At 41.7% G+C, this 17,601-nt stretch overlaps 1 protein-coding gene across 1 annotated transcript in view; it reads right to left on the reverse strand.

Moving 5' to 3' along the window:
* Positions 1–1,181: 1,181 nt before the first annotated feature.
* The window catches only part of LOC139687115 (cysteine-rich protein 1-like), a 119,939-nt gene continuing 103,519 nt past the window's right edge, over positions 1,182–17,601 (reverse strand). The window contains exons 3-4 of the mRNA XM_071584238.1: positions 2,717–2,869; positions 1,182–1,932 (exon numbers count right to left, since the gene is read on the reverse strand). Of these exons, the coding sequence (XP_071440339.1) occupies positions 1,889–1,932; positions 2,717–2,869 (197 nt within the window). The 3' untranslated portion in view covers positions 1,182–1,888. The remainder of the gene's footprint in view (positions 1,933–2,716; positions 2,870–17,601) is intronic.

The raw sequence follows: 17,601 nt of genomic DNA on the forward strand, positions 1-17,601 counted from the left end.
CAACAAGAATATATTTTCCTGTTTCGTAGATTTCGAAAAGGCATTTCAAGGCGTATATTGGGAAAAACTAATAAATATATTGAAGAAAATAATAGATTGGAGGGAAAGGAGGCTGATCCCAAACCTGTACGTCTCAGACTGCTCAGGTGCGGGTGGGTAATGGGGAGTCCGGATGGGCAGTGTTAGGAAGAGGTGTAAGGCAAGGTTGCCCATTATCACCATTGCTGTTCAACCTGTATGCAGAGGAAATGATTAAAGAGGCATGGGAAGAACTGGAGGTAGGAATGAAAGTGGGCGGGGAATTCGTGAAATCGGTTAGGTTTGCTGATGACCAAGCTTTAGTTTGTCAATCAGCCAAGGGATTGCAAGCATTGCTGAGTGAATTGGAAATTCAGTGCGACAGGTATGGGATGAGAATCAATATTAATAAAACAAAGGTTACGCGATTTTCTAGAAAAAAAAGGCTAAGCTTAACATTAAAATAGGAGGGTAAAAACTAGAACAGGTAGAACAGTTTTTCAGAAAAAATGAACGCAAAGTATGTTAATTGGCAGTGGGGTGTGGAAAACTGTGACGGGGGAAATGTCATGCAAACGAGGAAAGGGCAAGGGTAGGATATGGATGATGGACGGAGTGACGGGAAGAATAATTATTTGGTGCTGGGTCCATCCAAAACCTACCTTCATCGTTAGATTACCTATAAAAATAATTAATGATAACGATAATCAGGGCAACAAAATATATTTAGAAAATGTTAAATAAAATAGTAAAATAAATTTTTACAAGAGTTAACTTTTATATTACTGAAAAAAGAACATATGCTAAAAAATTAAAATGAACGTAACAATGAATGGGAAGTGTAACATAACATAACATATGCACTCGTACTTGACAAATGCCGCTGGTAAGGACAGATTCCATAGATAAAGAGGGCTCTATTTAAAGATGAGCAATGGGCATATACTGAAATGAAAAGACTGATGAGATTCCTACAACGCTAAATTTCCTTCTCCAATGAATAATGTTTAAAAAATTAATGCTGAATGAGAGTTACACTTTCCCTCGAAACGATTCCAACGATTTTTAAAGCAATTTTTAAGAAAAATGGAAATGCTACGTGATCTTCCGAGTTTCCGAGGCCGAGTTTCCGGTTCTAAAAGTAAAGTAAAGTATGCAGGATATATTTTCAAAAGTTTTATTACTATTTTCGTTTTGTTCCAGCAGCCCAAATTCACAAGAAAATAAAAGTGTGGAAAAATTCATCTATATTTAAAAAAAGGCTTGAAAACTAATTATAAGAAGGAAGGGTTTCCTTACACACCTAATTTTAAGAGTAATGGTATTTATTACACTAATTAGGTAAAATTCAAGCAATTGTTACTAGATACAACTTTTATATTACTGAAAAAAGCACTCGTCTAAGCTTTTAGACATAAGGTGAAGATATGATTCAATCTGTAATATACACTGGATACATCTTACAGGGATCATATCTAAGAGAAACTACTGATACAAAATTGTATAATTGTAATAAAATAAAGGAAATAATAACCGAATAACCTCTAGGATACATCTTGTAACGTAGGCAATTAGTAATGTAATTAACTGGTCCCGATGAGGAAGGCGGTAAAAGTGGAAACCGCATTGAATTGAGACACTCGAAAAATTATTCTCTAGAACTAGGCCGACAAAGATAGGTAATGGAGATCTCTGATTTTCCACTTATTACTTAAGTGTATACAATTGTCTACTCTTATTTTAATGGATAAAGATAATGATCAACCAGGCTGGCATTAGATCTTTGTACTGATGGCATGCTGCTGAACCACGAGAATTTAAAGATCAAGACTGCATGGAATGTTGCTCGCGTAGAACTCTCTCGCGCTGGTTACTTATTGTAGACGTAACTCTCAGTTCCCCCTCGGCCAAAACCTGAAAAATATAAAGAAACACCTTTGTAATCTTAGAAATATGAACCCATTTTCGGAAGTACATTGCGAATGTGGTACCAAAGACCTGTTTATATATCAGGAATTACAAAACAAATTCACCTCAGTGAGGGAATGACTTTGACATTCACTCAAACCGATAAAAGAGTAGTACAATGTTTATTTCGTATTACGCCCTAAATAGAGGCGAAGATACGTTTTACTTTTTAAGTGGCAAAGGAACACTCGATGTGTTTCTAGTGATGAGAACATTAGTAGGAAGAAACGTGGAATTTAATTAGTAGGTATGCCCCGTGGATTTTGAGAGGTGGTGCGACCATGTAGAATGGGCACATTAATAGATATACGTAGGGGTAAGTTTTTTAAGTAACTATCAGTACAAAAAAGTCGAAATACCTTAGTAAAATTTATTCTGCATATTGATTTACATGTTTCATTATGTGCATTATATTGTGAATCACAGCTATTGATGCTGATTTTCTTAGTATCTGTAAGGGTAGGGGGGGGGCATTTCCGTTCTCTGTACCGCCTATAATTATTTTACCTGGAAGATCTCATAAGCGGAATATCACACAGCTTGGGTGAAGCTGAGTGTACCCAGAGCCACCACCCGGCATCGAACCCAGGTCATCCAGCAGGTAGCCTGGCGCTCTACCAACTGGTCTACCAGATACGTTATTTGATTGCAAAATTTCGAAAATATCCTAACAATTGCTAATTCAAGTCTTAAGGGTACCAAATACGTCCACGATCCACGCTTCCCATACCTCCGGGACCGAAGAGTGCAGAGTAACAGGGCTTGTGGCAGTATGGCTTCCCCTCATGCTCCGCATGTCCACCAGGGGTCAGCGTCTTGTTGCATTTCTCACAGCGAAGACAGGCGGAGTGCCAGTCCTTGCCGAGTGACGTCTTCCTCTCGGCTGTAAACGAAAAGATAAAGATAGACAATGGTTAAAGGGGGAAATGAGAGAAAAGTCAACATTTTTTATTGACTAATACCAGTGCAAACGTAAGAATTACAACCAAAATATATTTATTTGACTGCATTACCCATTAGCCAAGATTATGGTTTTAGGGTCCGGCAAGTGGGCAAGGCTGCTGCAGACAATTTCTCTGTTTACGCATTGAATCGATTAGAAATGAAGGTAATTTTGATAAAATTATAAGTAATTATATTAAATTCCCCACGATTTTTCAGGCATACATTCGTCAACATAAGTATTGATCAACAAAGATCTCACGAAGACACTTAAGGAAAAGCAGGTAAATCACTTAAGATGCACCAAAGTGAGAAAACCTCTGCTGGGGCAAATAATAATTCAAAAGCAATTTGAATCCCTTTTAAATAAAAAAGGGAATAATAGTAAATTAAAATTTATCACACAACAATTTAACAAAAATTTCAGCATTAAAAATGACACCAATCCGTTTAAACAACCGTTAAGAGACACAGCATTAAAAAATGCCGAGTTATCGCACACCTACCCTGTATTATATTAATAATTTTACATTTCCATAACTTACGCCTGCCTGTAACATAATGTCAACTGATTGCAATCGAAAAAATATCCCGAATCACCAGGCAAAGATGAGTTATTCCCGCAGCCAATGCCTATCGGTACTGGTCTTTTAAATGTTGTCTTTCCTAGTGCTAAGCATTCGGTACGAGAGATGAGCAGCAATGTTCCATCCAATTACTTTTCGTCCAACTTGTACATCATGATATTTCTTGATCAAAAAAATGAACTAAGCGGACACATTGGAAAAGATACGATAACAATTTTAAATTTGCGAGAGCGGTTGAACATTTTTTAAGGCTCCAGTATACGACGACATACTCCGGGAGTCTATGGAGGGCCATCTAGCTACTACAAAAGACCTCAGGCATTGAATAGCATCCTCAAATTGGGAACAGCGGATTCGAACCGAATGCCAACCAATGTTTGTGGCTCTTAAAACTTGGTTGCACACGTGTTTGGTCCACATGGAAGAGGCACCAATTAGCAGCCACCGTCCCCGAGGAGCCAAAACCTTTCTCCCTGAACGCCAGCGTGGAGCGACAACTTTCTCGGGAGCCTCCTTAATCAGGGTTCCATGCAAATCGGACCGGGCCATTAAAAAAAACCAATCATCCACCGCTCATGGTGAAAAGAACACCACGAGAGAAGGAGGGAAAAGGGAACTCTGTTCCCACAAGACAAATTGGTTTAAGTACGAGTACGTGGTCTCTCTCAAAAGATAGAATTGGGGATATGCGAGAAAAAAAATATATTTCATGGTTCGAGAGCGAGAGAAAACTTTCCACAATCCAGGGAAAACGAGTTCAACTACTCCCCCAGCAAGACCCTTTCGCGGAGATCTCTCATCTGCCCCTCGCAATCAACTACTCGGAACTAACTCGATATGGTTCGGGCAGATGTGTCCGTTCGCGGCGGTCCGACCCGCCGAACAATGGCCGGCGACCCGGGGAACGAAATGACGGCTGGGGATGAAAATTCATAACCGCTCATAAGCGGCGGGGGGGAGGGGGGGGGGTCGGAAGAGACAAATGGGCCGGCGCGCTTATTTCCTTTCTTTCTCGCCACCGCCCCTCCCCTCTCCGCTATTCGAACATCACCGGCGGTTTGCGGCCGAGGCATCTCTCTTTCACGAGTACACCACCACCGGGGGTCAGCCCCGTGCTTTACCTCGCGGTGTTGTCCCCCTCCACCCCACCCCGGGTGGACAATGCGTGACAATAAGCGTAGAAGTATGGTGTTCTCTCCTCTTGTGTACTCTCTCGGGAAGGGGCAAGAGCTTCCCCCCCCACGAAGTGGGAGAGTTCAGAGGGGAGCCGGGGAAGGCAGGAATGATGAAGCAGAGATGATGACTGAAGCGGAGTGGTTAAGTCGAAGTTTTTTTTCCGCCGTTCGGGAAAGGTAAGAAAGATTTCCCATGCTGGGGAGCAGTTTCCAAACCCGGGATAAGTGAATGCATGAAAAAAAAGACATTTAAATTTTTCGCGCGCACCTTAGTGATAAGAGACTTTTTTCAAGTGTCTACGTACTGCACGAAGCGTCCTGCAGTCGAGTATGGAGCGGCGAGAACTTCCAAATACCTTTTGAAAGAGGATAATCACATTGATCAAACCAGAGGCTGGCTTGATATATGCTCACTTAGTACTAAAACCTAGTGAGTGCGAAATTTTCACATTACTATTTGGGGGTTATTATGCCTAAGACGTCTGCATTTTCCAAGAGGATCTGATACTCCAAAAGCCACTTTTTTTTTTGCTGAAAACATCCACAAGCGTATTCAGAATATATATTTGAACTTTCAGTAGCCGAACGCTCTTAATCATTAGGCTAACACATCCTGCCAAGCTAACACGCCATCTAATAGCATGAAAATTTCAACATCATTTTAACCGATGAAAAAGATAATAGCCTGGCTAAATTACGGTCAGATGACAATTCTAAACAGCCAAAAATGAAGTACTATTGCTTAATTTTAATCATTTAACGCTTTCATTACGTACGCCCCATGTTTTCTGAATTGTGGATCCCCGGAGCTTGGTTCCGATTTCTCTCTTAATTTAAAATCTAGCAAAAAATTTGTTTGTGATATTTTTTTTAGTTCTAATTTTATAATTTCAATAAACATCAATGTATTCAAATCATTCATAAGCTTTTAGAATTTTCCCATTCAACACAAAAGAATTGAAGTAGAACAAAATCATCATTAAAAAACTTTAAGTAAAAAATACTATTTAATCCGAAAAGCGCGAATAAAAATGGGAAGTCGAGGCCGAAGTCTCGAAACTTTTCAATTTTATTACTCCAGCTTCATCTCCAGCACACTGGCTTATTCCCGAATATTCGCCAAATTATTAGATAAAGTCTTTATTTTTCCACGTCAAGTTTCAATATTTCCTTGCTATTTTTTCACGCGGGACTTGAGCGCAAAATCACCAAGCTGCGCCGAATATAAGTGAGGCGTATCAAGTTGAAAAATAGCTACAATACAGAAATGAAAGTATTGACGAGCACGACGATGACTTTAGTTTCAATTTCAAAAGCGAAATAAATCGAAATATGTGACGAAATATCTCCTAAGTTATTTTATGCATGCATCCGTATCACTGCGGAAAACGGCTAAAAAAACACAAACTTTCTAGGTTCGACAAAATTCAATACGTATGTACCGATGACTTAGCAAATCACGAATAAACATTGAACTGATAATAGATCTTTGTCTTGAATTGATCCGTACTCTCTACTTAGCGCCTGACTGCAATTTATTGTTTAGGACCGTGTCCAAGAATAACGAAAGATTTGATTTTGCAACAGTTTTTCTCGTTGGAAACTTTCTTGCTTCATATTTTTTATCCTTACTTATAGCCTCAAGTATAGGTAATCTCGAGATAAAGAGGACAGTTTTAGTTTTAATTTAATTTATTTATTCAAAAATATTATTTCAAACTGCAAAATTTAGCTTTTCATTCCATTAAACGAACAACACCGTCAGAACTACTTAACATAAAGAAAATTCGGAACGAAAGCGTAGAAATCCTCCCAGCCGTTTTGGCATCATGTGGTATTCCCGTGGAATCGCCATACTTTCACCTTCCGAACTAAACCAAGGGGAAACGCAAATTTACTGCTCGGCAATAACTCTTGGTAATGTGAATTCACACCTAAGAGAAGAATTAAAAAATGTGGAGCGAGAGACGAATAAATAAAAGAAAATGGTCGGAAGGAATTTCTGCGCACCGTACAAGGAAGAAAAATTCGAAGAAAAAACAAAGAGGAAGTTGGTCAGGACATAAATACTCGGGCGAAAGAAGAATTACGAGGGAAAACTGTAATTCATGAGCAAAGATATAAAGTAATTAGCCTGAGAACTGGACTGCCATGTCTTTGATCATAAAAATGACAATGATCATTACCCAAGTTAAATAAGCAGCTTAACTACACCATCAAGGTTTCCCTTGATCTCATTGTTTCGCTATCATATTTCTTACTCCGTTGCTGTTAACCCACTGATCATTTTAAGCACAACTCGTCTTTTTCACGGCTCCGCAATGATGCCAGGAACCACACTTTACCACCAACCCCTCAGCATCTTAAAAAAGACGCCGAGGGGCGAGGGGTTTGGGGCGTAGGACCGATCTGAAAAGAGGCGAGTGAGTGCGGGTGGGGACCCGAGGAGAGCGAGGGGCACAAGAAAAGAAGGAGAGAATTGAGGAGGGCGGTGGAGAGTCACGGAGGATACGATAGGGAGTTATATGGGGGTGGGAGGAGCCGATGGGGGCCGAGGTGGCGGGGCTTTGGATGGATGAAGCGTTTTATCCGGGGAATAAGTAGCAATGAGCGCCGGAGGGATGCGGCGGGGAGAGGGTGGATGAAGCAAGGAAGGGGGAGGAACGGAGGCCCTGGAGTGGGCGCGAGGGGACATGGCTGCTTGGGTGGGGGAAGGGAGGCGTTGGGAAGAGAAAAAGGGGACGGGAAAGAAAGAGAAGACGCGTGGAGGCTTATTAATAATAAACCCGGACGGAATACAAAAACGCATTTGCGCGGGAGTTGGGAGGGGAGGTGGAGACGCGCGAGATGGGAGGGACGACGGGCGGTTGGGGTGAGGGAGGCGGGGGACACGAATCGTGGTTTTTCTGGGGGTGAGGTGGAAAAAAAGGGATGAAGAAACTGAAGGAAGGGGAAGGGGTCGGGGAGGCGGGATGTGGACTCAGTTGGGAGGGGCTAGGGAGCGAGGGTACCGTAGTTCGGGGGAGAGGTGGGGCTTCGGGGACGGGTGGGCATAGACACATTAGGAATAGGTTTCATTTTCGCAAATATGGAAAGAAGCGGCGCCCTTGAATTTCGCGATTTGATCACGCTTCGTCACGGGATAAGCGATTAATTCCAGGAACGACAAAAACAAAGGTTTGAATATTTACGATTTTAATGATAATTAAATAACTCAAAATACAAAGTCATTTAAGCACTCACTATAATAACCGCATACTGGTAAATAAATGTCAACTTCCACTGAAGTCAAAAGTTACACACGCAGTTTTCCCACCATTATAAACAAAAAATACCACAGATTTTTAGTTTTATCAATATTGGCGATCGAATAACCGGAAGCCCAAATTCCATTAGTGAAAACTCAAACAAAATGCTACTCTTAAGAGTGCAAGCAAAATGAGCTGAAACATCAATAATTTCAAATTATTGGAGTAATTATCTTTGACCTCATGCCCATTAAGCATACAATTGTAATGGAAGATTACAAAGAATATTAAAATGATTTCGAACCAAAATTTTATCTCGGGAATGCTCTAGAGGTTCGGATTGGAGTACAACTTTATGCGGATAAAGAAAGGATTAACCTTAGCTTTCCCTTGAAAATTCACAGTGGAATGTGCCCGAAACGTAAATCCGATAAGTTCCCATAACAGTCAAAACAAATGACACAGCTTCCGTCAACTATCAACTAACGCTTACTGTAATTGCGCGGCATTATTTAACAGAGATATATTTTCCGATAAAACTTGAGGCAGCCAGGCACGAAACAGGTAGAATGGAAGGGGCAGTACTATGAGATGGGAGGAGATAGAGAAAGCAGTGCGGCATAAGGTACTCCGCAACCATCGTTCAGGGAAGGGGGTTCTTTGCGTAGACCAGGAGATACGGCGTTAACAGCGCCCAGAAACAATAGAAGGCGGGTAGGCGAAGAGGGGAGTTGGAAATGGAAATAAAGGGTTTGGTAAGGGGGAGGGAAGGCTTGGGAGGGAGTGGAAAAAGGGTTTATTCTTTTTTTTAAAGCAGGGAAAGGAGGGGGAGGGAGGGAGAGGGAATCTGGAAAGCAAGCGGAGAGCGGGAAACAAAAGAACAGCATCGTGCGGTCCGTACACTGTACATATAGATCCCCTGGCAACTTTTTATGCAGTGATGGGATGGCGGTGATGTTGGGGGTGGTCTGGTGGGGAAGGGGTTCTTGGTGGGCGAGAAGGTGGGGAGGGAGCAGAAGAGGATTGTGGGGCGGGATTTGGTGTGGAAGGAGGGAAGAGTGGAAAGAAAGAGGTTTTGGTGGAAATTAGTAATTAGAGCAAAAGTTTCGCGCGTAATTTTCCCCCTTTATTTTTCCACCACCCATCCTCCCTCTCCCCACCCCCCATTCAGCCTCACCCCTCGTTTCTCAACGGCGCATTCGGTAACGTATACGTTTTTCGGGGAGATTTTTCATCGCATTTTATTCCGTATCCTCTCTCCCGGCCTCATACCCACTCAAATCCCGCCTCTCTCTCCCCCCCCCGCCCCAAAACACCCTGCTATGAGCAACGCTATCGACCACCCCCACCCCACACACAAACACTACACTCCCTCCCCACGGATTTTCACTTCCTTTACTTCTTCCTCGCCTTTTTTTCTCTCCAACTCCCTCCCTCAACACTCACTCAGCTGGTTCCATCAGCCTCTCTCCTCCCACCCCCACGCCACCCGCGCCCACCCCACCGCCTCCTCACACCACGCTCCAACCCCTGCACGTGCACCCCCCCTCCCGCCCCCACACTGCCTCCCTTTCCCCCAAGTCATTACCTCCACTGCTCCCCACCACTCCCCCATCATCATCACCATCGCTCCAATCCATCCCCATACCCCGTCGCTCCTAATTCTCATGTTGCCGCCCTTCGTCCCTCCTCCAACCCCCCACTCGTCCATTCCCTTCTTCATCTTCTCATCCACCGCCACCCTCTCAATGGGCCCGCCCCTCACTTGTCTTCAGGACTCCGACGACACACGCCCTGAAGCCCCCCTCCCTCCTTCCACAGTCATCCTCGTCACCGACGGTGGCGGAGTCAGCGGGGAAACCGGTGAGCCGGGGGAGGAGGCAGGGTATAGGGGCGGTCTCTCATCAAGAATAAATTCTTCTCCCTCCCACTAGTGGCGCGGTCTCGCACATTTTTTTATCGTCTTCTTGGATGCGTTTGCGGTGCAACACTGCATAACGGCGCTTCTGTTGTGTTCACCGCCGCGCCACTTCGTCCATCGCAAAACAACTCGTCTGACAAGGCCCGGGCGGTTCTTGCTTGCACGCTTGGCATTAGGGGTGGGTGCTCGGAGAGCTGCGGGCATTTTTGAGGCGATCAGCTCATCAGGAGATTTGATCGTCGATATTTTACTTGCCACCGACACCAAATGACATGACCATGGACAGAGACTATCTAGTCTTGTCACTTTTAGCCGTGAAACTTAAGTGAGCCGTACTGTCAACAGCCGTCGCAGTCCTTTGCATGGTAAGTTAATTCTCTTTGCAAAAGAAATGCTGATACACCGATAACATAGAATTGTTGTAATTAAACGTTGATTTCATTTGATATAACTAGTGTGCAAGGTGGTAGCATTGTTATGGGTAAGCTATCCAACATATTACCTCTCTATATAATAAGCCTCTTTATAAGTAATTTTAAGTCCACTTCAATTAAATTTAGTGGTATTATCTCTATCACTGACCAGGGATTGTTGGTCGCACGACTCCCTTCGAGACAAGAGAATGCTTATCGCTGCTCGAATGAAAAGACAGTAAAAATTGACTTAGTGCGAAATAATCCACAATATTGAACGTGCGGTATGTTAATCGTTTGATTTCGACTTAATTATCGCCTCACCGGAAACAAGTGTGTTATGATGAACGTCTTAACCTTAATCAATTATGCATTGTACAAAATTATCATGGCCATTGCCATGGCGTGCACAAAAATGCTTCAAATCCTCTTAAACACCAGTATCCACAGAAAATAGTATGGTATCCCCCCGTGGAAGGAAAAATTATCCTCATTTAATAATGAAAAACAACCGATTTGATTAGAAGGTTTAACTTTTATCTGCAGCCTTTAATGCCAACCGTGAAGAGCACAGAATGTTTTCGCACATGCCTTAAATGAGGAAGAAAGACCAATGTCACTCTTTAGCAGTCGGTAGTTGAATAACCTAAAGCTCTTTCACAAATAAGTGAAAGGAATTAAAACCAGTATTAGCGCTTGGGTTCGAGCTCCAGTGGCCAAAGAACCGAATCGTGCTGGACATTTTAATTTGTCGAGCATCATACTAATCGGAACAAAATTTGTTAGTACTATGCGACTCTTGAAGATAGAACAGGTAAAATTTTAGAAAAAATGAAATAACCGAAAATACAACCGAAATGCTACTTAATGCATATTAAACCGCATGAAAAAAATTCAAGCTCTAATTTCTTTACGCGGCGGTTTTATTCAGTAACTAACTCGCTAATATCTTGCCCTTCATTACTCTAGGTGAAAATCATCCCAATGAAAATTACTCCTCAACCTTTTCTCCCTACCCGTTACCCCACGACCAACTCGCCAACAAACCCTTCGTCTTGTTCGGCAACTTTCCATCCATCCCACCCCCTTTCCCAATCATTTAGATCTCACCTCCTCCTCCACCATGTCCTCTCCGTAGAACCCCTGGCATGGAGGCGGGAAAGTCGTCATTAGCTGAGAAGGGAAGAGGGGAGGAATACTACACATATATGTATAGATCAGTGCAGGGATATATATACATATGTATACATATATATACACATATATATATTTAAGTATATATGCAAGAAAAGCAAGGGATTTCAGCAGGGAGCCGGGGGATCGAATGGGAGGGGGAGAAGGGATTGGAAAAGAGGCCTGAAGGAGCAGGATGGGAGAATGAGAGAAATGGGGTGCAAGAAGGGAAAAGGGGAAGGAGGAAAAGGGGATTAAAGGGTTTTTAAGGCAGTGGAAACGGTGGGTGGGGCCGCAGCGAAAAAAGCGATCAGCAGAGGATTGCTCAGGACCAAGAACCGCGGGTGAAGGGAGGGAGGGGGAGGAGGGGGAAAACGGGGAATTGAAAAAATTAAATGAAGGCGATGAAAAGGAACAGAGGATAAAGAAGCGAGATGAAAAGGGTACGGAAAAGGTTGAGCGGGGAATGGAGGGGGATGTGAAAGAGTGGAGTTTGCTTAAGGTGGTGGCTATTGAAGGCGGGAGGGCCTAGGAAGCGGGGGTGTCAAATATCCCCGTCGAGATGAGGGCTGTTCACATATATCAGCCGTAGATTTAGAAAGACCATATGGAGTCATAAGACAAAGCACAAGAACGGGGAGCAAGAAACGAAATTTTGGGAAACCTTGAGAATACACCTTTAAATCCCATGCTACTCTCAAATCTTGTCAAGTAACTACCCTATTTAGCGACGAAAAAGAGAATGATTCTTGCATGCCATTTCTGTTATGTTAGACTCCACTTTAATCACCTTAATTTCTCGAGTTTTGAGGGCCATTAAAAAAAATTACATTCAAAATTTTAAAAACACTAAAAAGGACGCTAAATACGCAAAAAATTGTGATAAAAACCAATTTACAAATATTTCCTACGAAATCTACGTCCAGTTTCCTTGGAGACCTCAACGCTAGATTAAACCAATTAAAATGTTGCCAGCATATATCTTTTATTTAGAAAATTCAAACTGTCTACATACAACAACATTGGAAATGTATAGTAAAAACATACATGAAAACATTGAAAAACAGAAATTCATATTCATACAAGCATTAAAAATAATAATGGTAACCAAATTTTAAATTTTAACGGATGTCGAATTAGAGAAATCCAAGTTCCAATAATGCATCAAGCGGTCTATTTTGCAGTAACCTCTGCCATTTGTTGAAACTGTATTTCACCCTTTGCTCATTTATGGCAGGTGGAGATTTCAACAATGATAGCGAGCGGAAATTTCCCAGCGATGGGTTTAAGTTTTGACCTTTGGCCATTAAAACCTTTGTTTAGAGACTCGCGGACAAAATTCATATTCTGGGTGAGTAAATGGCTTCAGAATAACCGACCCATGTTGACTTTGGTACCAAAGCAAAACGGATTTACAGTTAGCTCTGATCACTGCTAAGCAAAATAGCATGTGATCATGCATGGCAAATACATCGGTAATTTTTCATTACGACCAGGTTGATATAGACCTTTTTAAAAAATTGAGATGTATTCAGGATGTGACTATTCAAAAGTTATTCGATTGCATATAATGTGGCGATTATGGAGATGCACCGTCCCTGTCGTAAGTCGGATAATATTGTCAACATGGGCGATACCATCGATATACTCAATATTTATTTCGGTATAATCGACATTTATCGCCACGATATTCAGATATCGTCGTCACTTCGACTTTTTATACTGGCGGTCGATACTAGAAAATTAATTTTGTACAGCTTTACAGCCGAGGCCTAATCCTCTCAAGTCAGCCGCGACTGGATGGGAAACGGCAATTTTGCAATTCAAAGCAGCTCCTTGTGCGAACGAGTGGACGGTCTCCCGCAGTCTCATCAAGTTGATCTTGGGCGCGCGGGCAAGATTGGAACTATCCGCTAATCGCCGCGGATCACTCACAACGGGTCTCTCTCAGCGCAATGACTTTGACGGGAACACGAGTCGGCTCGCCATGCTTCGTCGGGCACCGTGTTCGGTCGCATGCGTGAACACGGCTTCCCCAGGGTTTCCAAACACGTCCTCGAAGTGACGCTTCCATTCAAGGAGGGAAAAATCTCCGGCTCACTTGACGTCCCAACCTCACATAGACTATGATCTCGGCGAGCGATACAGTGATAAAAGCGGCCACGGAGAATTCCTATACCGCGCTTCGAGAAGGGAGATGGCTGACTCTTAAGGAATACGTCGTAGGGGTGGCGATGAAACGGAAAAAAAGCACCTAGGGAAGAGTGAACCCATCTTGTCATTAGCACGAGCCCAAAATTACAAAGAGGCAAAAATCTCACCGGATATGTTTCCTACGACGACAAATGGATGGAGCGGCTCGATCAGATGCAAATGCACTCGCCATTAACCCGAAAGTTTGCAAATAGTATTGAAAACGTTTGATTCACGATGCAGCTTATTATTTCTACTAAATAGCTATAAAGCAATTAAATATTAAAGCTAGCAGTGCTAGATTCAATTGCGCTGGCATACCTAAATTATTCGAGATGACAATGATATATTTTTAGCCTCAAAAGCAGCCTTGTTTGTAGATCCTATAAATAAATATCATTTAATATCAACACAATGGCAATTGTTTAACCCGAATTGTATTCATGCACTTTCAGTTACTTGAGCGAGAATCATATAATACCGTGCTTGACAAGTAAATGTTCGTAATATTAAACATGTCACTTATGACAGAAGTTGAAATCAAAAACCTTAAGCGAATCAAAATAATTATAAACTTTAAAAAGTCATATTTATAAGTTTAGTTAATTCTTCAATATTTTTTCGATGGATTATCAGGGTAAGGTTTTTTAAGTAGGCTTTAGGAAAATATGTCCTTAAGAAACTAATGGATGAATTTGACGATTTTCGTGGATTTCAGGAATTCAGCAAAATATGGCATTTCCTGTATTCCGAAATTTTTTTTCAGGATTTAATATCCAAAGAGTGACAAATGTGTTCGTATTAACCGTCATTTCACGTTTGCCTGCACGAGTAATACGAACAAATACGTGTATACTAAGGGCATTAAGGGAATTGAAATAAAACATGGATGTGGGGATGGATACAAATCCTCGTAGGACTGCTTAAGGGTCTAGAATAACAAATAAGGAAGAGTTTTGATTTTGACCGATTGAATTTGTAAGATCAGTGTAAGCTCTATTCCAAAAATAAGAAAGATCGCGTGTGAGGATGAGTTTGGGTTTCATTTAGCGCGCAACTAAAGTTGTGCTAAGAATCCTCAATAAGATGATCTAGAGCTGAGTAAATGATTATTTAGGGGATGATCAGTTTTGTTTTAGAACTAAAAGTTTACAATTTTGGAGAGTGGTTTGTTATGTCGCGGAAACATGTTATTTACGAAGGATGATAGTCTTAAGTTGGAGATTTTTGAAGTGTGTTTGGAAAGGAATGAAAAAGCTGAAATGAAAGGAAGGGAAAACCAATGAGGAAATGCTACGTGTGGAGGGGGAAGAGAGGGGATCGTTTGGAGAAATCCAGGAAGAGGCAGAGAAGCTGGGTGCTGAGCATTTTGCTTGGTCACGGAATGTTGAATACAGCAGTGTAGGGAAGAATGTTATGCAGACGTCTCGGGCGTCGGATTGGGTCTTGTTGGGGTGGTTGTGCTAAAAAATGTAGGAGTGTTTGAGTTTTCGCCCATCCAAAAACTACCTTGAACAGTGGACTACCAATGTTCGGAACATTAAAAGAGAAAAGTTACCAAGGGTTGGTCAAATAGCTTAATTTTCATAGAAAAGAAATCTATTAAAAGATAACAATGAGACGGGAGTGCTAATGGTCCGCGCGAGAAGCAGTTAAACGTTTCACACCATACACCGCCTTCAGGAAACGTTAATAAGGCTCATATACACCATGAAAATAAGTGGGGTGACATTGAAGTTTTTTAGAGTTCTATCATACTGAGATGTCATCATGTGAAATCAAGTTTAAGTTTTCGTAGAGCTGAGCCGGTAACAAAATAGTAAACCTAACCACACCAACGCACATTAACAATGCAATATTTTTAAGTGTAAGAGCGTATGAAGTTCAAGTCCCACGAGATCACTTGCTGCAAACGGCGTGGGTGTGCCATGAATAAGGTTTAGAGGGCAAGCGGAGGGAGGACACAGGGGCGATGAATATGGGACGAGGGTCGAATGCTCTCTAGAAAGGACGGCTTGTGCAGAGCGGCATGGGATTGCCCCTGCCCACCTGCATGCAGTCTGTCGCAACTCGGCGTGAGATTGGGTGCAGGATCAACGCCGTGATTCATCGCCATTCTCCTCTCGCCATCTATGGGCGCTGACGGAGCGGAAAAATTTAGCACGGGACATGTGCCTTTAAAGGGCGCCGTGCCATCACGTTATCACATTGCTCTCTCACGATCCCTTAACTTATTTTACAACTGGAATTGATTCCCTGATTCTGTTTTACCCCAATTTTTTATGGAAAAAATTCCAAAGAAATAATTTTTATTTAAATTGGCTAAATTGGGGACGGGGCAGTTTTGGTCTAATTTCAATGGTGAGTCGTTCATTAAATATCCTAACAGCAAGGTATCTCTTGCAATTTACAAAACATCGTCTGAAACCTTTCTAATGAGCGGGTTCCTAATGGCCTACGTCGTAAAAGAATTACAGAAACGGCCCGCGGAAATATCAATCTCCATTTAGCCTGTACTGGTGTAGTGCAGGAGTGCAATTGAAAAGTGAATCAGCTTCATGAAGTAGATGTGACCGATATCATAAAAATGATCGATCACGATTTTGGAAGTGACTCTGAAGTCATCGAGTTCGGTAAGCAACACAATTTACTAGGCTCGAAATCAAAACTTCCACGAACCTAACAAACGGAGTGAGCGAGCCATAAGATATTTTCAAAATGCAGTTTGGAAAACAATCTGCTATTATTCATGATGAAGCATTCTGTTTGTTTTTTGTTCCGACTATTATATTTCGTGCTCTAATTTACTGCGAAATGAAATTAACGATCTGATTCAACGCTGATTAACGATTAGGGTGAAATTGAAAACTATATAAAATTAAAAAGAAAGAAAGAAAACTATATAAAATACCCTCATAAGAGAAATAACAGTCAAATTATATTAGACAACATTATCAGTCAGAGACGATACGAAAAAATGTGTGGCCTCGAGTCATAATTCACTCGCCAAATTCAATAAGGTCCGAATTAATGGCTAATTATGGGGGAACCGCATTTACAAAAAAACAACTCGTACGATAATGTTATCATGGAGTGTCATTAGAAAAGCATTATATTAAACTCAAATAAACTTAAGGTAACGTGGCAAATTATATTTTACATTCTTCGAAATGTAAAAGTGTCAACACACTGGATCTCACCATAGTTATCACTATACACGTAATTTAGTTGAGATGTCTCATCGGAAATCGAGTATTGTCACAAAAATCTCCTCTAATATTTGCCTATACCAATTATTCATAATAATGTGTGCTCCATCGATCCAGAACTGGTAAACGTCCAATAGAGTTCACGTAGCAATACACTGTGGTCAATGCTTTTTCTTAGAAATTTTCTCCGGGAATCCATTTGCCGACGACGCAACCGCAGAGTTGAATTCCTCGAGCAACAAATAATAATAGAATATTTTAAGGCAACGCTTGATGTGAATAAATGAAAATCATTAACATAATCGACAGATACCGTAGATATTAGGAACGAATTCGAATATCATAAGATTTCGCGGCGTGACTCATGAACGAACGACTGGTAGTTCACCTTCAGCGGCGCCACTGTCGCTCTCTTCGACTGGAAAATTTTGAGTCTCGGGTTCCCGCCATTACACGAAGTTGCGCCAACCCATTTCGAAACCGGAAATAGGAGTACTCATTGATACAACTTTTTCTTTAGTGGATAGACGATACTTTATTCGAAATACAGGTGTGTGTTAATTCGAAAAATTAAAGATTATAGCGGCAAGAAGATCCCGTCACGTCAAATTAAGCAGAACATAGAAAATTGCACATTCACGTTTTTAAGTCAGCAGAACGTCATACGGAGAGTATGGCGTTTTAGATTTTCCCGAATATATCCCACACATGAAATACGTATCTTATTGGGTTTCGTATTGTTTGTAGTAATATT

The sequence above is a fragment of the Hetaerina americana genome, unplaced genomic scaffold (assembly GCF_022747635.1).
Source record: "Hetaerina americana unplaced genomic scaffold, ioHetAmer1.1.p SCAF_17, whole genome shotgun sequence".
In the NCBI taxonomy this organism is placed as follows: Eukaryota; Metazoa; Arthropoda; class Insecta; order Odonata; family Calopterygidae; genus Hetaerina; species Hetaerina americana.